Below are 23743 nucleotides of genomic sequence, written 5' to 3'. Positions count from 1 at the left end.
TGAGGCCATATACACACCTTGATTCTTTTAAGGCCTCAGATGGATAATATAGTAACGTATCATATGCCCTGTTTCTGTGTTTTGCAATAAAATACCCCACTACAAACTCATACGTTTATAAAACACTTCCAGTAGTTGCCCAGCAAAAACACTCGTATTTACTACTTGCTAAAGTTCTTGAATTTATAAAAAAAAAAATGTTTACAAAGCTTAATAAGCTAAAACTTCTTTATTTTTTATTTTGGTTTCCTATTTCTTATAAATTCAGCTGGCATGGCCAGGTGGTTCAGGCGCTCGACTCGTAATTTGAGGGTCCCGGGCTCGAATCCCTGTTACACCAAACATGCTCGTTCTTTCAGCTGTTGGGGCTATAATGTGACGATCAATCCTATTATTCGTTGGAAAAAGATTAGCCCAAGATTTGGCAGTAGGTTGTGATGAACAACTGCTTTCCCTCTAGTCTTATACTGATAAATGAGGGACGGCTAATGCAGATAGCCAATTCCTTGGTAGGTATTTAACTTAAATTATACTTCTGTTCCCACGAAAGAGGACAAAAAATAACCTGGGGTGGTCAGAAACTTGTGTTTCCTTTCACCTCACTCGCGGCTATAGTCAGTTAAACGCTTAATTTCGGATTGATTAACTAAACTGAAGGGTGGTTGTAATAATTACCTCGGTTGTCGTTTAATCGTTTTATGGTTACCCGATTGTCATTGAATGCTTTCTAAACTGATTCAGTGAGTCGTGTTAGGTGATCTAGTGTTTGTCTATTTTACCAAGAAGCGTTTTCAGACTCAGGGAGAATGTTATTTATTTCGCAGAAATGAAGAAGACGATTTGATATTATTTTCTCCATCGATTTGCCAAGATAACTTAACAGGCTAATGAGAAGGAAATTGTCAGGATTAGTCCTCTTTGTTTGTTTCTTTGGAATAGTGGTGATTAATTGAACTGGAATGGCTGTTTAGTGTGTTATCGGGATATTGTGGTGTGAAAGAAGATTGATTTGTATGTATGTAGTTGTTAACATGTTGTTGGTGTTGTGTGTCAAAGTCAGCAGAGTTTAGGTCGCTAAAGGAGTCTATCAGTAGGTCAGTTTTCTTCGAGTTCGTTCTTGAAATTGTGTTGTTCTGTGTGATGTGTTGTAGAATGTAGTTCATGTTTTTGTCCAAAGAAATGTTCTTAAATTTTTTCCAGAATTCTTTCGGGTTATTCTTAGTTTTTACAAAAGTTAACCCAACTTGTTTCTTTTGTTATTTGAATTTGTTGTTTAATTTTTGCGTTTATTCTGTTGATCTGTGTTTTGATGGTTGGGTCGCGTATTGCAAAGTGAGTTCGTCTTAGCTCTCTGCGTTTTAGAGCGTGAATTTCTGGTGTTAAAGTCCTTTGATTGTGGGAATGTTTTTTTCTTGTTTGTGGAATTGTGTTTTTAATGGCTTTGTGTATGGATTCAGTAACTTGCTTTACGTAGTTGTCTAATCCCATTTTATTGTTGGCATGTTCGCGTAAGTGTGGTAGATGGGAGTCGAGTGTAGCGTTAAACTTGAGCCAGTCAGTTTTAGGGTGCATGTACACTGAAGAAGTCACGTGTCTCACTTGGGGGTATCGCGGGTGAATCGTACCGGAAATGGGGAAGTGGTCGCTGGTAATTTCGTTATGTACACTGAAGTTAGATATTCTGTTTAGTGTTGCTTTGGGAGCTTTGATGAAATTGAGTACATCATAAGAACCGTTGGCAACAGAAAATTACGTTGGTGTATGGTCATTTATAAGAGGCATGTTGTTTATGGAAAGAAAATTTCTTATAATTGACTTTCAATGCGTGTTTCTATATCCTTTTAGCTCAGTGTATGGGGAATTAAAGTCCTCTACAATAATAGGTTTGGGGTTACAGTCCGCACATTTTTGTAGAAAGTTAATGTCGATATCTTTTGTAGGGGAACAGTATATAGCTAGGATAGGGATTGTTAGACGGTTGTTAAAGTGTATGTTTGAAAAAAATTGTTTCATTTACGTTTGATTTTAAAGTACCTTCTATCAAGATGAGATGTGATATTTCTATGCTAAAGTAAACGATTAGACCTCTGTTGTTTTCAGAGTGAGGTATACTGTATGTAATGAATCCGGAGATTGTAGTATTTTGTTTTTCTGTCCAATGTGTTCCAGACATTATGATGATGTTGGTGTTTACATGTTTGTTTATGTTGTAAATTTCTATTCGTTTCTCTTTGACGTTTCCTTGAAAGTTGATATGTAGAATTTTAATGTGTTTCATCATTGTGTTGTGCTACTTCCCTTGTATAAATTTTAAGTGATAAATGATGTGGTTTGAGGTTGGGAATGTGGAAGTAGTGTTTGGCCAGGCTACAGAGAGCCTTGAGGGACTCGTGTCTTGATTCGAAAGTGGGGAATTCACTCAGTTCAATTAGCTTGGCTAGTAAGTTTGTAGTGAATTCGGTGGGGTTGAAGGTATGAGTTGTCTTTGTGCGTGTAGCTTTGGCATATGTGCGCGTTGTTTGAGGTTGAATGGCTGTGTTTGTGGTCTGTAAGAATGTTGGGGTTTCTAGTAGTGGTTGTTTTGTGGTATGAGTTGTTGAGTGAGTGTTGAGGGGCTGTGTGTTGGTGTTCATATTTTTAAATAGAATTCTGTTTCTGATCTGTGTGTATTTGGGACAGTCTTTGTAACTGGCTGCACGAGTGCCCTGACAGTTTGCACATGTGATTTTGTGCACATTGTAGGATTGGTTTTTGATGTGGTTTCTCTGGTTCGATCATGTGTTTTTTAAAGAATGGGAAGCAACTGTCTTTTAGTAATTTGTTTTGTTCACCTTTCGTGTTTACGATTACTTTGACAAGTGGAGTTTTTTTTTTTTTTTCGTTTTAAATGAGATTATTCGTTCGGTTTTTGTTATGTTGTCGCCTTGCATTTTAAGTTCTTCCGTGATTTTGTTATCTTCGATGTCAAAATCGACACCTCTGATAACTACAGTTTGTTGTGTAGTGTTGTTTTTAGGTGTCTGGATCGTGGCTCTGACTCCGAAGGCATCCTTGGGCCAATAAGCCAAAATGTGGGCGAAGTCGTGTGATTGTGTACATTTTATCATAACTCTTCCGTTGAGAAGTCGTCTGATATCCTTAAAGTAAATGCCTGGGAAATATAATCTTAGGTGTTTAACAATCTGAGGAATGTGTTTTGTGTGTTTGAAACGGTGGGACGTATTATCGGTTTTTAGCCTTGTCTATGTTAGTGGTTGTATTGTTAGTTTTGTGGTTCTTAGAGCTATGAGAATTGTTTAAAACCTCACTTACCGTAGTCTTTTTCCTCCTTTGTTTCCGTTTTTCTGGGTTATGTTCTCCATCTTTAGTCGGCAGGCTGGTTTGTTGGTCCGGTGCCGAGTCCGAGTTTTCACTGTCTGAAGCTTTTTCTTCAGTTGCCTTGTTCAGGATTTCTATTATCTCTTCATTTGACATGGCTTCTCCTTTTGACTTCGTAACTATCTTGCTATTTTTTCTGATTCTCATAGTTTTACTAGTCCTTATAAGGACTGAGGGGTTGCCTTTTTAGAAAAATTAAAAAAACACAAATTCAAATAATTGCTTGTCCTCTACACTATTCTTTCTAGTGCACACGTCCCTTTCCCTTCCTGACCGACCTACTCGCCGCCGACCGAAAGCACCTCCTCGCGGAAGCTTCGCCATACCAACGCTGCCTATTCTACACAAACCATGCCCTTTGCACAGGAAATCGCCGACGGAAGAGTACCTCCAAAACGCCACATTTCCTATACGCCCGATGGAACGCGGGACTTGATGTCTCTCTTCAGTTTGAAGACTGTTGCGAGAATGTTTTTCAATTGATCGGTCCATATTAATTTTCTGTTGAATGTGATGCCTGGAAATTTAATGGTGGGGGAGAATGTGTCCAGCATTTTAAGTTTGATTTTTGGAACGGATTTATTTTTCCGGACGATTTTTGGCTTGAAGATTATAGCTTGAGTTTTGGTTGTGTTCAGTGCTACTCGCCAAGTACCAGACAGTTACGCTGTTAAGGGTGGTTTGGACTTTCGAGGTCGCCAACAGGGCTTCATGTAACTTGCTCCATACTGTTAAATCGTCAGCGTATTGAGAGGCGTTGATATACGTTAGCTTCGGGAAGGAAATGTTATTAACATACAGGATATATTCTACATATCTTAGTACAGAACCTTGCCGAGAGGTAAACGGTGTGAGATGTTACATTATTGATTTTGATTCTGTTCACCTTACTAAGTGGTCAGCGGTTCTGTCTACTTCTATGAGAGATGTTTCATATTTCAGATAGTAGCGTATTTTTTCCCGAAGTTTACCAATACTGTTAATCAGGCTAATGGGAATCTACACCGTTCCTAAATTCGAGTTCCATTTGGGACACCCTAGTGGATTTTTTTTCTTTTTGTAAAATAATTAAATTTCTTGTTATCCAAACATAAGATTGTAATTTTGGAGACATACCCTTTTAACACCATTTTCGTTTATTAGTTTGTTTTCGAGAACAACTAGAACAACAACTTATGTTAATTTTGTTACAGTAAGTTCAGAAAATATGACATTATATCATTGTTATGAGATAAATGGCCTGGCAAGGCCAAGCGCGTAAGGCGTGCGACTCGTAATCCAGGGTCGCGGGTTCGTGCCCGCGTCGCGTCAAACATGCTCGCCCTCCCAGCCGTGGGTGCGTTATAATGTGACGGTCAATCCCACTATTCGTTGGTAAAAGAGTAGCCCAAGAGTTGGCGGTGGGTGGTGAGGACTATCTACCTTCCTTCTAGTCTATTGCTAAAATTAGGGACGGCTAGCGCATATAGCCCTTTAGTAACTTTGCGCGAAATTCAAAACAACTCAACCGACGAAAATCAGGCGGAAAGTTAATGATCTTGGAAGGTCTGACGATTAATATAGGCATAACGGTTAATATATTACAGTGAGTGTTGAGAAAAAGTTAAAAAGAATAATTTGTTTCGTCAAAGGGAGTTCTCAGCATAGATTTATATCTTTGATATTTTAAAAATCAATGTTTTTAGCTTAATTTCTGTAACACGTATCTTGAAAAGCCAGCTAAGCCTAATGTTAACCATCTTAAGTCTTACCGAAAGAATCTGACTGTTATGGCGAGATAGCAAAGAAAAATTATTTTATTGCAAAGAAATTGATGAAATTCAAAAAATATGCTGTTAAGTTTAACGTTTCTATAAAGTTGCAAATAAGAAACATTGACACCAACCTTCCTTAAGGTAAAAGTGAACCTTCAGGCAACCAAAAAAATAAAATATATCATTGAAAAATCCTAAACAAAACGTTTAAAAAACTATAAAAGAGAAACACAGAGCTGAAATTTCGCTACAAAAATGAAGTGAATTTCCGAAGCAAACTTACAAATTTAACTTCCTCTGACGATTAAACTTTCGTCAATGCATAAAATCAACTACTATAAAGGCTTAGCTATCAACTGGAGGCTAGACAGAGAGCTAGAAAATCTGTCCGTCAGTTAAAAAAACAAAAACAAAAAAATCCAGACACCGTAACGAACAATAAATCCAGTTTACGAACTTTCAACTCAGTGAACCTCACACTACAGTCCTAAATAAATGTGTAAACTACGCAGTAACTCCTTTCACCATTCCAGTGTTAAATTTAAAAAACAGCCTTGAAGACCTTGAAAAGTAATAATAGGATCAAATCGTAAATCCAATCAACAACAATTATTTCCAAGTCAAAGACCACAAAAAGAATCTGAGTCTAATTCATCTGTGGACAAAGAAGAGCCATCAGAAACATCTAACATTCCAAAAAACAAGAGTAATTTAATGAGCAATTTCCCTAACAAACTAAAAGGGTGTCTATTAATAAACTTTATTGATTAATACAGTGAAAAACTTCATAAATAAACTTCAATAAAAAACAAGAATATCTTATCGAAATGTTACGGCTAGCCATATTTATTTATTTTCAATACAAAAATTCGTACATAGCTCAGTCACACGGAGAAGCCGTGGGGAAATACATTGTCCGGTAGTTGAAAGTTCTTTTCTTGTATCACATTATTGTATAGCACGAATCAGTCACTTCCAAGTAGAAACCTGCAATTTTGTTTAGATATATAAATGAAGTTTTCTTTGATTTTGCTTATCAAGATGAACAAACATATTTTCTCTAACGTAAACAATCTACAGAAACACAAATATTTCACAGAGAAAAACGATACGATTAATATTTCAAACGTTAACATCACACGATCCCCCCCCCCCAAGGTTTCACCACTAAAATTAATAGAAAAACACATACAACGGAAATTACATCAACTGATTTTCTAATCATGTTATCCACCAAAATCTAGGCACTTTAAAAGGCACTCTAAATTTAGGATACACTATGTTCAGAACAGAAAACGTGGAAAAAAAAGTATACACTAAAATAAATGTTTCATTAACGTTAACTACAGTAGTTATTGAACCTGTTAATACATTAAAAACACACACATACTTGAAAGTCAGGCCAAAAGAACAATAATAAACACCTTCCCAAGTCCATGGAAATATTACTAAAAATAAACAGTTTTTTTTAACAGAACATCACAGGACTAAAACATGATCCTGACACTAACAGAAGAAAAATCGGAGAAACTTTATTTATAAAATCAAACAATCTCACTGTTAAAAAACATCCAAACTTGTCTCTATATATCTTTGATAGTTCTTCCTTATATGTTCCCTAGTTCGTGTATTTTGCATAAAATATTACACGTATTTTATATTGATTCGTCATTCCATTGTTTTTGTTTAACTATATCTAAATAATTTTAAAATTCATGGGGATTAATATTTATTTGATAAGAAACTCACTTAAAATAAAAATGACGGCTGATGTGGGTGTTAACACTTTTACAAAGCTGTTCCGAGATACATTAATATTTACATGAATAAGTAACTACAATCAGTTCTATAATTTAAATACGTTGTAGATTTTCAGTATTGATTTAAATACTAAAACGTTCTTCACTATAAAAACTTGTCTTCTTTATAATGATCGCAACAGTGAACGAAACATCGTACCTGTTCTAACAATTAATATTACTATGAAAGTTGTACTAAAATATACTTTATCAGTAAGTGAACGTAAAATGAAACCAGTAATATATTAATATATTCAAATTCAATGTTTTATTTCAAAACTTGTACTGTATACAGTACACATTTTGATAAAAATTTGAAAAAAACTACATTATACACTTCGTCCTTTACACTTGTGTCTCCACAACAGGCAGTTGTCGTCCATTCTACAAAGTTTAATCAAAATCTACCTTTAAACTCCAGATATACATGTATTATTATTATTAATCAATAGTTTGCCCTAACGTGCGTTCTACAGTATATGCGCAGAGTTATAAACAGAGAGAGAGCTCTGATCACGTTTCTGTGTGACATGGGGAAATCGCCGCCATTGTCAAAACGGGAAAATACATCTGAATATTACTGCCACAATACCCAACTACTCACCAAAAGAATCAAACTAAATGAACTTCAACAAGCAATCGAAAATACAAAAAATAAAACACCAGGAAATGATGGAATACAAGCAATACTTCTCAAAAAAGGCACTCCAAAATTATTTGACCACCTATTAGCAATATTTAATTTATCTCTACACTCTGGAAAAATCCCAATTTCTTGGAAGCAAGCTAATATTTTAATGTTCCACAAAGAAGAAAAACCAGCCAATAAACCAAACAGTTATCGACCGATCAGCCTGACCAGCTGTGTTGGCAAAATTCTCGAAAGAATAATAAGCAATAGACTCTCCACTTTTTTGGAGATTAATGCAAAATTACCAGAAGAACAAAACGGATTTACAAAATATAGACAAACAACAGATCACTTAATTAGGTTAACTGAAACAATAATAAAGAATGCACTGTTGCCTGCTTTCTCGATATCGAGAAAGCATTTGACACTGTATGGCACAATGGTCTTCGGTTCCGTATGTAGGAAATGGGATAACCGCGAGAAATTATTCGCTGGTTATCAAAATTTTTGGAAAATAGAAAATATAGAGTAAATGTAGAGGGAACTTTCTCGGAGTTCTTCATTCCAGAAGCTGAAGTCCCTAAGGTTAGCCATATTCTCTTCACCATGTATATAAGTAATATGCCACTAAAAGACCCAAACCATGGATACGCGTCTCAGTTCGCTGATGATGTAGCAATTTGGAAAAGTGCCCCTACACCAGAAATAGCAGCCACTAACTTACAATCACAACTAAATAGATTATGTGAATATTGTGAAAAATATATGATCAAAATAAATGCAGCGAAGACGCAACTAGCAATATTTTCAAAATCTACGAAATATCAAAACGTTCAACCCTAAATCTACATGAATGGGAACTCCTCCAGACTGCTACATCTGCAAAATTTTTAGGATTAACATATGATTCAAAGCTTACATGGACAAAACATGTAAATAACATAAAAACTAATATTTGGCGAAGAATAAGAAAAAGAAACACACACAAAATAGCAAGTAGACTCCTACATAGTACAATAAAATATTTTGATAAAAATTGGAGAAAAAATGAGTTGTTGTGCGAACTAGACAGGTATTGCATATATGATGAAGAGAGACCTAAACACCTCTCCCCATTAAATCTATACATTAGATCATTAAGACAAAATCATTTAAAATAATAATAACAATAGTAGTATTAGAATAGAGATAAAATAAAACAGGCCACCTACGTTCTAGACTTATTAATTAAATAATAAGAATAATAATAATAAAATAAAAAATAAAAGAACAATATAAATGGAAATTGCTCTGAAAAGGACCTGATTAAATTTATGATATCACTTCAGCCATTTTGTATTTAAATCAAAATATATATTAATCTGGCCACTCCAACAAAGTCATGGAAGGAGGAAGAGGTCGAGTGTACCTGACCCTCCTGGGTATACACATAAATATACTTAAATACCAGACAGAGAGATAACTGACGGTTTGTTTGCTTGTTTTGAATTTTGCGTAAAGCTACTCGAGGGCTATCTGCGCTAGCCGTCCCTAATTTAGCAGTGTAAGACTAGAGGGAAAGCTGCTAGTCATCACCACCCACCGCCAACTCTTGGGCTACTCTTTTAACAACGTATAGTGGGAATGACTGTAACATTACCCCCCCCCACGATTGAAAATGTGAGCATGTTTGTTGTGACGATTATTCGAACCTGCGACTCTCAGATTACGAGTCTAGCACCCTAATAACTCGACTATGTCGGACCTTCTGTTTTAGAAGTGTTCTCTCTGTCAAATGCGAATACAATAAAAATATTTCAAAATGTTTATTTAAAAGATATCGATAAGAGTTCGCGTTTTTATTTTTTATTTTTCTTTACAGATTACGAGTCGAACGCCTTAACCCACTTGACCATGCCGAGCCATCACTGACGGATAATTGCCAACTTCTCAAACAATGCCCGAGAGCTGTAATTTTTTAATTGCAGAAATAAGTGTAAAAAGGTCTCAGCAATCTCTTTCCATAAGTAAGTATTCATATTTATGAACTTTTCTTTCAAAATGAAGGCTTTGGAGCTCGAGCAGTTGCAAATTATCGTCTGCTTTGCATCTGTCAAGGCCTAAAGGGCCAAACTGTATTGTAATGTACTAATTTCTACTAGATCTACTAGGCAATACACCGTAGGCCTAATTAAGGTATTGGACGTCAGAAATGAATTTGATATGGTACTGATGCAGACTGAGGTATTACATATACCAACCAGTATTTAGATATGAATAAGCAATCAAGCAGCCAAATCGTGGATGACAATGGCCGCTTGTGACAATTAGGCGCAGACTAAGCACGTTTTTGGTCCCAATGCTGTTTTTTTCTTGTCCAATTTTAAAATTTGAAAAGAAGATTTTAAATAGATGTAGCAGAGAGATGTCGGAAAGTGTATCCTTAAACTCAGTTACAGTACAATTTTATTTTTAGGTTCCCTCCTGATGAAGGAGTTCGTCAACAATAGTTGAAGAATGTAAGTCGTGAAGAATTTCAGGCATCGCAGGGTGCGCAGTGAAAACTTTCTGGCAAAATGAGAGGAATAAAACAACAGTGTCAATACTTATTAATATTTTTGAAAAGAAAACTCATATTTTTATTTTTGAAAAATAAACTCAATGACTTTATAACATGTATAAAATATATAATAATGACTGCCTATGTTTGTTACTCTTTACAGGACACGTATATTTAATTTTCGCTCTGTTTAAAAAATGAGATAACAACAAACAACCAATGGCCTTCTTTGTGAGAACCTGATTAACTTAAACAATAGTTTTCATTTATTTCCAGGAGTGCACCCAAGAGACACAAAAGAAGATGACATCTTGAAGTATGAGATGAAATCTCTGGTAGTGACTACCATCTTCCAGGTCATCCTCGACATAAGTAAGTTGTACAATCACAAAGTAGACCACTTCCAAGAAAACGAGTTCCTGAAATCAAAGAAAAATGTCCAGTACCTGCCAAGAAAAAGAAAAAGACATCATGTGTCGAGCATTCATACTCTTCAATTGTCCCAGTGGAAGATCAGCTTGAAGCAGCTAAAGACAAGCTAAAAAAGTACAAAACGATTAAAGAGTATGCAAGCAATAAATTAAAAGGAAAACTGATTCTATCGCAGAACTGCTACAAATTCTAGCATGATGTCCTTTCAAGTGTTCGCCTATCTGTCTTCGATGATCTGACTGAACATTGTACTGATCATGACCCACTGGAGGAAGATCATCACGTCACACAAATTGTCAAGTTGATCAGTAGACTATTTTGCAAAATAATCGTGCATCACCATGGTAGTTTGTTTACAAATCGATATGTCAATAACAGAGAGGTCTCTCGTCGTCATGAATTGACGAAGACTATTTTATTCTTCCATCAGTGATGAATCTGCATTTTCGACAGAATAATGATTAACAATTGTCTACAGTAGTTCATTTGTTATATAGATGTTAAAACCAAAACTGGATGTTGAAATAATTCTTTTTCTATTACTGCAAAATGTTATAATTCGAAGAACTCCAAAAAGAGCAAATATGAATACTTTGTGTGTGTATATCAAAATAATTACTATTATGTATATGTATTATGATCAGTTAAACTATTAAAAATGTTATACATAATGTATTCTTTTAATGTATGAGGCCCTGAGCTCATCATACATTTACATCTTATTCTATTAATTTATGTAAACATTGCTAAACCGTGTATGTATCTTTAATGTTGTTATATATATATAATACTGCACAATAATGTGACACTGTAAAAATGATTTTATATTTAATATATACAACATTCACACATATAGGATGTACAATGTAGTCGTAATATCTGAAACAAAATAGATACTTAATTAGCTGTGATGTTACATTATAAACAAAAAAATTGTCAATAATATATAATTATACACATAATTATAGTGTATATATTTTATAATTTAGGTGAGCTGTTTGCCCCACGCTAGTACAGCGGTATGTCTCCGGATTTACAACGCCAACATCAGGGGTTTGATTCCCCTCGGTAGGCTGAGACAAAATGTCCTCCTGATTGGGGGTTGTGCAGTAGGCTAACAATCTACTCACTTAAAAACCAGCCTGTTACTGAAACCGCAGCGGTTGCTGCCCTGTGTTCCTTAAGGAATCGAGAGGCATCAGTATATCAGTGTTGTTACACAGGTGTTTCTATTGTTCTGAAGGTCCATACATTCACCTGTATTTTATGTAAATTCTTTCCTCCTATATGTCTATTCTGAAATTAACATAGCAAAATTTAATACATCTTTGACATTGTATACATATGATGTAACTAATGCTAGTTAACCTCCCGAATAATAGTACATATTATGACTTATTTTTCAGTAACATACATGATTATGTATTCTTCACTGTGATCTCACGAAATGTATGAGATGTAATGAGTTAAATATAAAACTCAAAAAAGTGATTGACGATTTAAAAAGCTAGAATTATGATACGCTAAATATCCCGACTGACCACAAGTCAAAATTATCCCTTGCATCGTTTTACGATATACCAGATGTAGTAGGTGTACAGTCCGGGTACGATTTCCAGAAAGAATTTCCGGGGTCATAACAACGAGGGCCGGAACAGCACTGGTAGCATATTAGTCTTTATCATGTTTTCTATCTTCTTGTTCATTTATTATCAGCTTCTACAAGATGAATGGGAATTAGCACGCAATGAACGGAAATAGCGCACAGTTGCACGTTTTGAAGCTAACGAGCCATAGGGCCTAAATTCTCCACTGTATTTATAAAAGTCTGTAGATAGGACATTTCAATGTGGAATTTGAACATTTTTATATTCCAGACTGCCTATAATGCTTTTCAGTCACAAAAGTATGGGAAATTTATTTGTTGAAATATATATAAACTCATTGGCGAATTTAGGCACTATGGGTATATGGACTAAATTTATACGGAATCAGGTACGTTATGATGCCCACTGGGCGTTATTCGACAATAAGGCTGGCTATTAACTGCGCAAGTTTACTTCATGCATGCAATTTGCTTCATAATTGCTATAATTACAGACATGTTAAGACAATTATATAGTTTTCTCAGGTAATTCTCACCTCCTTCGAAACTCACACGTGCTAGTGTGTTGTTGACATTGTTCCTGTTTTAGCGGCCGTTTTGAAACCTCTATTACGTCACAGTCTGTGATTGGCCAATGTGTGAGAATGCTCTCTCTCTCTCTCTGTGTCTATAACTCTGAATATACGTATTATTATATTTCGTTTGTTGTTGTTCTAACATTAAAGTACAATTGTAATAATACTAATTATATAGCTACACTAACATATTACATATATAACTATTTTAAGAGATACAAAAATAGTGAGGGCTACAGTATATTTTATGATGAGCTTTAAAAATAAATAGAATGAAAATAGAAGCTGTTAAGAAATAATAATAATTGGAAAGGATAAAAAGCAGTGTTCAAAATAAATTGTGAGACTATGTGATACTCCAGAATATACAAGTGCTAAATAGTTTCAGGCCTATTGGTATAATATGTTTCTTGAATGGTAGTTTACTTTCAAGTTCCATCCATTGTCTCTGTTTATTTATGAATTTCTTTTTATCCAAGAGTATAGATTCAATCAGGGGCGTAGAGTTTTTACACCAGATGAGGATGAGGATTTTTGCAACCACTTATGTGGACTGTTCAATTTGCAAATTGGTAATCTCTGATTACGTGAACCTGAACGCTGTAAACATGCAGTCACAGAGTCATCTTGTTGCCACGATACTTGCATGTATACTTAGGGCTACTGACTGATACTTACGAACTATCGCTTAGATCGAAAAGCTTAGGAGCACGCCTATATTAAAGATGTACATTTTGGCTACTGAAAAAGCTTACATCTAGGTCTAATTATGTAATTCGATTGGTAAGAACACGAGAATCACAAGAACAAACACACAATTTGTAGGTCTGTGATGCAATAAAACAATTCAACAGACCAAACTGTAGGGGAGGGGAGGGGAGATTGTATGCACCATACCTGTTAATATGTGTTTATTCATTGAGTACACATGTACAAAAAAAATACAAAGTGTGACATCACAATACTTCCTGTTCCTGTCATGATTAGTGTTTTCCTTGAGTTATTTCTAACTACAGGTGGCAGCACTTATCTCAATATTCTTAACACTCCCACTTAATTTTAAGTTTTACACAAACTTACAATTACTGTCAATAATCTTACAGTTATTCTAAATGTTTTACAATTACTTTCAATCTGTTATTATAATCGTCACTTTATCTGGTTCATTTATCCATTTGTGCCAGTCCAATATTATCTCTGAACGTTTTAGATGCATTTCTCGCAAGTGGCTTTGTAAGAATGTCAGCAGTCACACTGTTTGTGGGACAATATTCCAGTTTTACTGATCCGTTCTGCACACATTGGCGAATGAAGTGGTAACGAATATCAATGTGTTTTGTTCTTGCATGACCCACTGGATTCTGTGCCATGGCGATTGTTCCTTGGGTATCTTCCATGATACAAGCAGGGTCATCAACTTTGGAACCTATTTCTTGCAGTAGTCTTCTCAACCATATTGTTTCCTGTGCTGCAAGACTCAAGGCTATATACTCTGCCTTTGAGGTGGACAGGACCACCGTGGATTGCTTTTTGCTAATCCAACTTACAGCTGCTCCTGCTTGAGTGAAGATATTTCCTGATGTGGACTTCCTATCATCCAGGTCTCTTGCAAAATCTGCATCTGAGTAACCAGTAGTGACGTCTCCTGGTACCTTTTCAAACCTAAGACTAGGATCAGCTGTTCCTTTCAAGTAACGTAGGATTCTCTTTGCTGCTGTCAAATGTGCTGTGTTGGGCTGAGCACAATATTTCGATATTGCTCCCACTGCATATGCAATATCTGGTCTTGTTCCCATTGCAGCATACAGAAGGCTGCCTACCAACGACTAGTAAAAACTGCTGTCAACCTGATTCCTAACGCCATCATCCTTTTCCAGTTTCACGTTTACATCTGATGGAGTTGCAACTGACTTACACTCAGTCATTCCAAATTTCACCAGCATAGTTTGGATATACTGTCTTTGATTTAACCATACACAGCCACTCTTTTCATCCTGAACAACACTGAGTCCAAGGATGTAATGGAGCTTTCCAAGGTCTTTCATGCGAAATTTTTCCTTTAGTGCTTCCTTTATAGTGATTATTTCATCATCACTATCGGCAACCAAAATAATATCATCCACGTATACTGCAACTATTGCTAGATTTTCACCATTCCGTATGTAAACACATGGATCTGCTGAGCTCTGAACAAATTTCAGTTCCATCATCTGTTCATGAAATGATTTGTTCCAACAGCGTGGTGACTGTTTTAATCCATACAGTGATTTTTTCAGTTTACACACAAGGTTTTCCTTCCCTGAAACAGTGTAGCCTTCCGGTTGTTCCATGTATATCTCTTCATCCAGATTTCCATTCAGAAATGCAGTTATGACATCCATCTGGTGAATTTTCAAGTTGTTCTGCACAGCAAATGCAATCAAGGAGCAAATTGATGCATAGCACACCACTGAGGAGAATGTTTCCTCGTAATCCAGACCATAATTCTGCGAGTAACCTTTGGCAACCAGCCTACTCTTGAACCTCTCTACATGTCCAGTATTTCCATACTTAACTTTGAACACCCATTTACAACCTATAGGTTTTCTTCCAGCTGGTAATTCCATCAGATCCCAGGTGTCATTTTCTTGTAAAGACTCAAATTCCAGATCTGTGGCTGACTTCCACTCCTTTGCATTGTCACTTGACATTCCTTCACTTAATGTGCTTGGCTCTAACACACTGCATAAGTTTGCAGTGTGACAAACTGATTCATTTGTTGCTGCCATATCAGCATACTCATCATTTCTATAGTGGATGGGGGTTTCCTGTTTCTTGCTGGTCGTTCAGCTTTATCTTTAGCTTTAACTTCTGTTTCTTGGTTCACTATCTATTCACATGATAAGATGTACTCATTTATCACAGGCTCTTAACCAAATTTTGTTTCATTAAAGATAACATCTCGCCGTATGAAAATGTTTCTGGATTTTTCATCATACAGTCGATATCCCTTGGTGCAGTTATCATATCCAATGAAACGTACCTTCATAGACTTCATGTCTAATTTCTGTCTTGACGCATCTGGCACATGTTGATATGCAAGACATCCAAACACTTTCATTTGTTCTACATCTGGTTTTTTCCTATACCATCTCTCATATGGCGTACTACCATCTTTTATTGCTGATGTGGATACTCTGTTACCCCCATACGCTGCAGTAGCTACAGCTTCCGCCCAGTACATTTTTGGAAACTTAGCATGTGACAGCATGCTTCTTGCTGATTCCACAAGAGTTCTGTTCCTTCTCTCAGCAACGCCATTTTGTTCTGGACAATATGCTACTGACATCTCATGATAAATGCCTCTTTACTTCAAATATTGCTGTAACTCATTTGATGTATATTCTCCGCCATTATCTGTGCACAGGGTTTTTATGCGCTCTCCAGATTCATTTGAGTACAACTTCTAAAATTCCTTGAATTTCTCAAAGACTTATGACTTCTGTTTCAAGAAATACACTCTGCAGCATCTTGAGTAATCATCAATAAATGTAACAAAGTACTTGCTACCTCCAATAGATGAAGTTTGCATAGGACTTGTTGTTGTTGTTGTTTTTGGAATTTCGCACAAAGCTACTCGAGGGCTATCTGTGCTAGCCGTCCCTAATTTAGCAGTGTAAGACTAGAGGGAAGGCAGCTAGTCATCACCACCCACCGCCGACTCTTGGGCTACTCTTTTACCAACGAATAGTGGGATTGACCGTCACATTATACATCCCCACGGCTGGGAGGGCGAGCATGTTTAGCGCGACGCGGGCGCGAACCCGCGACCCTCGGATTATGAGTCGCACGCCTTACGCGCTTGGTCATGCCAGGCCTTGCATAGGACTACAGACATCACTGTGTACCAGTTGCAGTCTTCCCTTTGATCTGATTTCTCCCACTGACTTAAATGGCTTCCCGTGCATTTTACCTTCAGTGCATCCCTCACAGAAACTGGCTTCATCAGACTTTTGGAATTTGATTCCACTTATATTTCCACTACTGACAAGCTTCTGTAACTGTGAAACACTGACATGCCCTAGTCGTTGATGTCATATATCCAAGCCATTCATGCTGCTGTTTGAGGCTACTGAGGCATTCTCAATAACATTGGTCTTACAGTCCAGTTGGTATAGACCATCATCCTTTCTTGTACCCATGCTATGGAGTTGTTCTGATTTACCTTGGATGTAACAGCGATTAACTTCAAACTGCACAATATTTTCTTTTTCAGTAGCAGCTCCTACTTAAAATAGATTGCTAGCTAATTTTGGTATATGAAGGACACTCTGCATTGTGACATGCTTTGAATTACTGACTTTAAATGTCATTTCTAGTTTACAGTTTCCAACTCCAAGAGCTTCAACAGTTCTTCCATCACCAATCCTAACTTGCTGAGGTGTGCTAAACTTGTGATAATTTGATAATATGTTCCTCTGGTGTGTCATATGCCTAGATGCACCAGAATCCACCAACCATTCCCCATTTCCTATTCCTTTATCCTGGTTTGTTACAAAGGCAACACCATTGTTTCCACCAGTATAATCTTTCGCCACATTAATATCCACATTCTTAGCTTTGTGGACTATTTCCTTCAGTGTTGGACAATTACATTTTATATGTCCCTCTCTGCCACACTTGTAACACTTGAAGCTGTTACCCCTTTTCTTTGTTTCTTGTGTTCCATGTGATTTGAAGTTGCTGCGAGTGGCTAATGCAGTTGATGAAGTTTCATTCGATGTGGTCTTTTTCTTCTTTTGTTCTTCATTAATCAGTGCCTGTTGCACAAATTCTAATGAGATATCATTAATTTTGGTTTCCAGGACTGTTACAATTGTATCATAGCTAGCTGACAGACTACCAAGTAAGGTAAAAATCCGATCTTCTTCTGCTATTTCCGCCCCAACCGCAGCAAGCTGATCAATTAATTCCTTCATTTGTTTCAAATGTTCCTGGACCGTCATGCTTTCTTTCATCTCACATCTTCTTTTTCAGGAATAGTTTATTGGCTAGTGTGTTCCTATTAAAGTGAGTATGCAGTACATTCCATGCTTCCTTAGGAGTTGTGCATGAGGTGACAAGATAAAGTTGTGCACCTTGAATATTCAGAACAATTGTTGAAAATGATCTTTCCCTTTTCCTGTTGAAATCTGCCCTTGTTTGATCATTGGCTGTCTCTGCCAATATCTCTGTTTCAGTCACATCGTCCCACAGGCCTTTTCCTCTCAATAAATGTTCCATTTGAAATTTCCATGTGGCCCAATTATTTTCTCCCAAACGCACGCCACAAGACATACTTGCGCAACAGCAATGGTAACAACCGCACCAGCAACCTTGCTGTCATATCAGTAAACTCCAGGAGGGCAAAACAACTCGATATTGATACTGTTATAGACACATTTGCTGCCAATCACCAAAACAGGTGCATTATTTAGAAGTAATATGGACTATAAACACAACATGATGAAAGATAGATAGCCTGATAGTGACCTTACTTTTCCTCAGAGTGTATTAACTTCGCATGGGATAATTCGTTTCTGCTATGTAAACTATGTCTTTATGTTATATTTCTTTTGATTTGTAGCTTTACTCTTAATGGTATATTAAATGTTCAATCTAAGCTAATCTTGGTTTTCTTTATTATTATGTATTACCTTGGTTGGAATTTAGGTGAGCTTCCTCTTTTACATATACGCATACTTTCATAAACAGATTATTTCTAATTTGTAATAATGAATTATTAATCAGAGTATGAGTTTCCAATAAAAACTGCATTGAAAACGCAGTTCAAAATAGTACACCTTTCTGAAATGTACCTTAGTATTTACATTATTATAATTTACCATCTATACTTCATATTGATGGCATTTTGGGAAGCCCCTCCACAGTTTACCTCAGCCCTCCCAACGAAAATATCCTGGCGCCGCCACTGTCCTAGAATTTGTGAATAGACTATATTGGTCAATCCTGTTGAAACATCAAAGAGGCCAACTTCGAGATATCACATGATCTACCGTTGGAGGATACTGCTTTATGACATCTTTGTACAACATGCAATATTACAGCTTTATATACATGAAAATTACAGGTGTGATGTTTGGAGAATGACAAAGGCAACTGGAACTATATTATCTAAACGACTTTCTTGACAACTGCTAGGCCTGGCATGGCCGAGCGCGTAAGGCGTGCGACTCGTAATCCGAGGGTCGCGGGTTCGCGCCCGCGTCGCGCTAAACATGCTCGCCCTCCCAGCCGTGGGGGTGTATAATGTGACGGTCAATCCCACTATTCGTTGGTAAAAGAGTAGCCCAAGAGTTGGCGGTGGGTGGTGATGACTAGCTGCCTTCCCTCTAGTCTTACACTGCTAAATTAGGGACGGCTAGCACAGATAGCCCTCGAGTAGCTTTGTGCGAAACTCCAAAACAAACAAACAGACAACTGCTAACCACGTGCTGTGTGAACACTGCACTTACTCAAAAATAGCTCATAAACTGGGATTATTGTTATACGGGTATAATAAGACGAAGATAACTAACAATATTGAGAAACAAGGGTACGTGATGAACGAAGTTGTTGCTATAACATAAAGCATTTAACCTAAAAAGTAATGAGTCATGATGAAGTAACTGTAATTATTGATGGAAAAGGTATTTCATGCAGCAGGATATTTGGCAAACTCCAAAAATTTATATGACTAGTATCTACAAAAATCTTCTAAAATAATTGCACACGCAGTAGTATCTAGCAAAATATTTATTGCCGCACGAGTAAATGTGGTGGGCAATTAGAAACAACTGCCAAGAAAAGTCACGTGATGCTCAGTGATGTCATTTGGTGTCTTTGAGGATTATTTATTAAACTGGAATCACATGATCAGAAGAACGATAGTAAAAGGTCGAGAGAATTACAGCTCGGTAAAACTACAAAATAGAGAAGAATATATCAAAATGCCATTGTGTAGATTTGAGACAAATATTTCCAATGTTCCTAAAGATTTTCATATTCTTCTTTCTAATTTAGTAGCAGATATACTTGGCAAACCTCTAGAGGTAGGTGAAACTAATATTTAAGTTTGAACGTAATATATTCTACGGCCTTTATTTTCGTCTTAAAAGTGAGCGTGTGGTATTTAAATTTTAATTTACTATTAGTATTAATGAGAATAATAATATCCCTATTTTGTACTTGGGTCAAATGCGATGTTAATTGTTATTTCAAAAATTCAGTTCAATTCAAAATTTAGCTTTTAAAAATGTATTTGATTCAGCAGTTACTTTTTTCACGCACTTTTGAATGAACATTTTTATAACCTAAATGTTAAACAAATAGTGTCTTATAAAAAAAAACTCATTTTATTAAGAAAATGAAAACTTTTTATGCTTATAAACTCTAAATTATAAATTAAAAGGTTTATAAAACATCAAATGCTTAGTCAGTTTAGTGTTTGACCTTAAGTTGTTGCATCTTCAGATTCGATACAAATATTTATACATTTTTTTTGGAAATTTGTGAATATAATGTTCAAAAATATTTTAAACTTGTTATTTTAAAAGACTGATTTTTTTACTTTGTTACTTGTCTGATCTTTATAAATCTTTTTGAAGTTCCTAGTTTTTGAATCTAAATGATTGAAATTAATTAATTATTGTACACCCTTAAATGTAGTTTAAGGACAAAAAGTGCCTATTGGTCCATATCGGCTTCCTTATACATTGTAATCAACTCTAAAATGAAAATAAAGCACTCAAAACTAACCTTAATTATTTAGGTATTTATCAAATTTTCTCATAATAACTGTGTAAATATCTACCACATATGAAAAAAATAACCCATTCCTTAGGCTGACCAACTTGTTAGCAAAATAAAATTAAAGGTGACACTTACTTTATCCAAATTATATATATATATATATATATATATATATATATATAATCCCTTAGTTTTAACATTCTCACCATAAATTATTAAAATAAATGATTCATCAATACAGTTTCAGAAATATTAACCTATCCTCATATGACAACCTTTCCATCCATAATGTCATCCTATAACCCTACTCTGAGTTCTTTACAAAACCTCAATGTTCCTTCTAAGGTAAGGAGCCCAATACTCCAAATCTGGCTTAATCAATGACTTGTACAATGAAATTATAAACTCTTTATTAGACTTGTATCCTTGTAGATATGACATAAGATGGCTTTTCTCTATACCACTAGCAACAGCATGTTTCTTGGATGGGTTAAGAAACTAATAAACTCAAAAACCAAAATTTTTTATTCTGTAATATTGTTAGTTACTCCCATCAAAATTATATTCATATTTCAAATTGTAGTATCCCACATGCAGTACATTGGATTTGTTACAACTAAAAGCCATTTTTCATTTATTTGTAAGTCCTTTTGTAAAGCACCTACATCCTCCTCACTGCTGGCAACACCTGAAACTTTAATATCATCAGCAAATTTATATAGTTTATTGACCATTCAGTCACCTGTGATTAACATAAATCAAAAGACAATAGTTATTACCATACAAAAATGAAATATTACATAATTGCCATCAGCAATTGAATATTTTGATAAACTGCCACTTGGAAACAATGTAAACTGTATTTAAAGTTTTTAATTTTTTAGTTGTTCCTAATCTTAGTTTTGTCAAAATAAATTTCAGCTTCAGAGACCACACAGATATGTCTTTCAAAAGTAGTTAAATTTATTAAGGAAGCTCAATGTAACTGGATCACTTGCAACCTTAATTAAGAGCACTTTAAATCAGTAAACAATCTTTAAAATATTTATGGAATAATAATGCTAAAGTTTGTTGGTCAGCGTACACTAAAAAATATAAAATGCATATTCTTGAATGGCTTGACTAGAGAAAATAGTTGTTAGCTTGAAGCAAACAGAAGGTAATATAACCAGTGTTTTTATTAATATTTTAAAATGAATTTTTGTTTCTCTGACCCATTTTTTACCTGTTTTTATTAAACAGTTAAAAGTTAAAGTATTTAAAACTTGTGGGGAAAAATGTTATGCCATAGGTACTTCCTAGACAAATTTTATATACAGTAGAATATTTATTGATGTCTGTACTAATACAACACTCTTTCAGAAAGTGAGTGTTGCAGTGTATCCTGGACTTCAAATGTGTCGTGGAGGAACGGATGATCCAACATGTCAGCTTTTCATATGGTCAATAGGAGTGTTTGGAGTTGAACAAAACCCAAAATATGCTGGTCCTCTTTATGAACTGATCAAAGAAAAATTAGGAATACCAGATGATAGGTGAAAACTTTTCAGTAATTTAGTTCTCAAAAAGTGAAAAAAAACTACTTTACAAAAGTTAAACAGATTTTATACACAAATAGTGTTCAACTGTACAGTTATTTAATGTTTTTGTATTTTATTCTTCAAATGTATGTTTTGTACACTTGATTGTTTATAGTTGTAATGGTGGATAGTAATAAATGCAGGTACAGGGCTTTTGTATTCATGAAATTAAATGGCTAGTCATCAGTGAAAAACTTTTTTCAGTTTTTTTAATGATTTAAAGCAAAATCTTCTGTTACTTGGTTAATTCTAAGTTAAAATTTATTAACTTTGAAAATTTTTGAAAATATCAAAAGGACAGTGAAAAAAGAACGTGTTAAAAGTTTGTTTGTTTTTTAATTTTGCTTTTTTGATAAACACATACTGTTAAGTTTCCGCATGTTTTGAAGATTTGGTATACATGTTTTATCACAAGGTGTAGCCAGGTCATGTGTAAAATGTGCATGCATAAAAAAATTTTAGATCATTGATTTGATTAGTAGTTGCACGTTGAATGCGAGTTTATTAAAATATGTAAAAATGTGTTTAAAGATGAAATAAACAAAGCATACATTCATATTTAAATGACAGATCAATAACGTGTGCTTGTGCTACTATACGAATCAGATTTTGAAATAAAGATTTTTCAGAAAGGCTTTTTAGGATATAAGAAATGTTACTTATCTAAACTCATTCTGAGGAAGTGAATAAATATAAATTTTTGCTTCCATTAGAGTATAGTACTTCAATTAATGTTTTTTTGTTTTTACAGAATTGTTGTAGTTTTCCATGATTTGAAGCCTCACGAGTTAGTCAGACCTCTTTAATTGACAGATGTCAAGAGTTTTCAAGGAATCTGAATGGCAACTTTAAAACTTTACTCTAAATCAGATATTTACCAATAGAGCAGATATTCTAGATATTGCAAAAAGTCCAGATAACCTAAAATAAAATACTGCATAGTTGTTTAAAATCTTTGTCATATGCACTGAATACATAGTTCTAAACTATTAGTAAATATTCTCAGAGCTACAGCTGTAAAGACAAGTGACTTTTGGCTATCACATGAACATATTACAAGAATTATATTATTTGATGTTTTTATTTTAAGTTGTTGGTGTCACTAAAATACAACCTAACAAGTACTTTGTCAACTAGATGTGTATTCTTTACTAGTTTGAGAAAAAAGTTAAATCGTCATGTTAATATTTTAAAACTAAGATTGTTAGCTAAGAATCTATAATATATACGTTATTGTAATTTGTAAATTTTTATAAAGTATCAATAAAGAATTAATATATTACATGTTGATTTTTGGTAACTGTAATAAAGTGTACGAGCGAAACCTGTGCCTTTTTGTACAGATATCTTATACTAAAATTTACTTAGTAATTCACATTTTAATAACTCGTTAGTATTACAGATAAAGGCATAATCTCTTGTAGCATCACAAAGTGCATTAGTTTTCAAGTGCTTTTTGCTCATTTTTGTAAAATGATTTTTTTTTTAAACAATCACAAAATAGAAAGTAGTTTAACTATTGCTGTCAAGACTTGCAGTGTGCTATTCAAAAATGTTAATGTGGACATTGTTCTTGTTTTAGTGGAGTAATTAAAAAAATGTAAATTTTACATAGCATAGTAAGGAAATAATTTATCATAATTTGTTGAAGCTATAAATGGTGCTCCTGTATGAAATAA

The 23743-nt window shown here is 35.0% G+C and overlaps 1 protein-coding gene, 1 long non-coding RNA gene and 1 pseudogene across 2 annotated transcripts; 1 reads left to right on the top strand and 2 right to left on the bottom strand.

Moving 5' to 3' along the window:
* Positions 1-5949: 5949 nt before the first annotated feature.
* On the bottom strand, positions 5950-6720 carry LOC143253331 (uncharacterized). Its single transcript, XR_013029513.1, has 2 exons — positions 6523-6720; positions 5950-6119 (listed from the first exon to the last, which is right to left on the bottom strand). It is a non-coding gene; the product is annotated as an uncharacterized LOC143253331 (long non-coding RNA).
* Positions 6721-13877: 7157 nt separating this feature from the next.
* LOC143251688 (uncharacterized) lies at positions 13878-14510 on the bottom strand (annotated as a pseudogene).
* Positions 14511-19544: 5034 nt separating this feature from the next.
* Positions 19545-23346, top strand: LOC143253327 (MIF-like protein mif-2). The gene is made up of 3 exons (XM_076507021.1): positions 19545-19784; positions 21847-22019; positions 22816-23346. Exons 1-3 carry the CDS (start codon positions 19560-19562, stop codon positions 22868-22870), a joined length of 453 nt encoding a protein of 150 aa, XP_076363136.1. The 5' UTR covers positions 19545-19559; the 3' UTR covers positions 22871-23346.
* Positions 23347-23743: the final 397 nt, after the last annotated feature.

Source organism: Tachypleus tridentatus, chromosome 6, assembly GCF_004210375.1.
Source record: "Tachypleus tridentatus isolate NWPU-2018 chromosome 6, ASM421037v1, whole genome shotgun sequence".
Lineage (NCBI taxonomy): Eukaryota > Metazoa > Arthropoda > Merostomata > Xiphosura > Limulidae > Tachypleus > Tachypleus tridentatus.
Note: the sequence above shows the minus strand (reverse complement) of the source record. Positions and strands in the feature narration are given on the sequence as shown.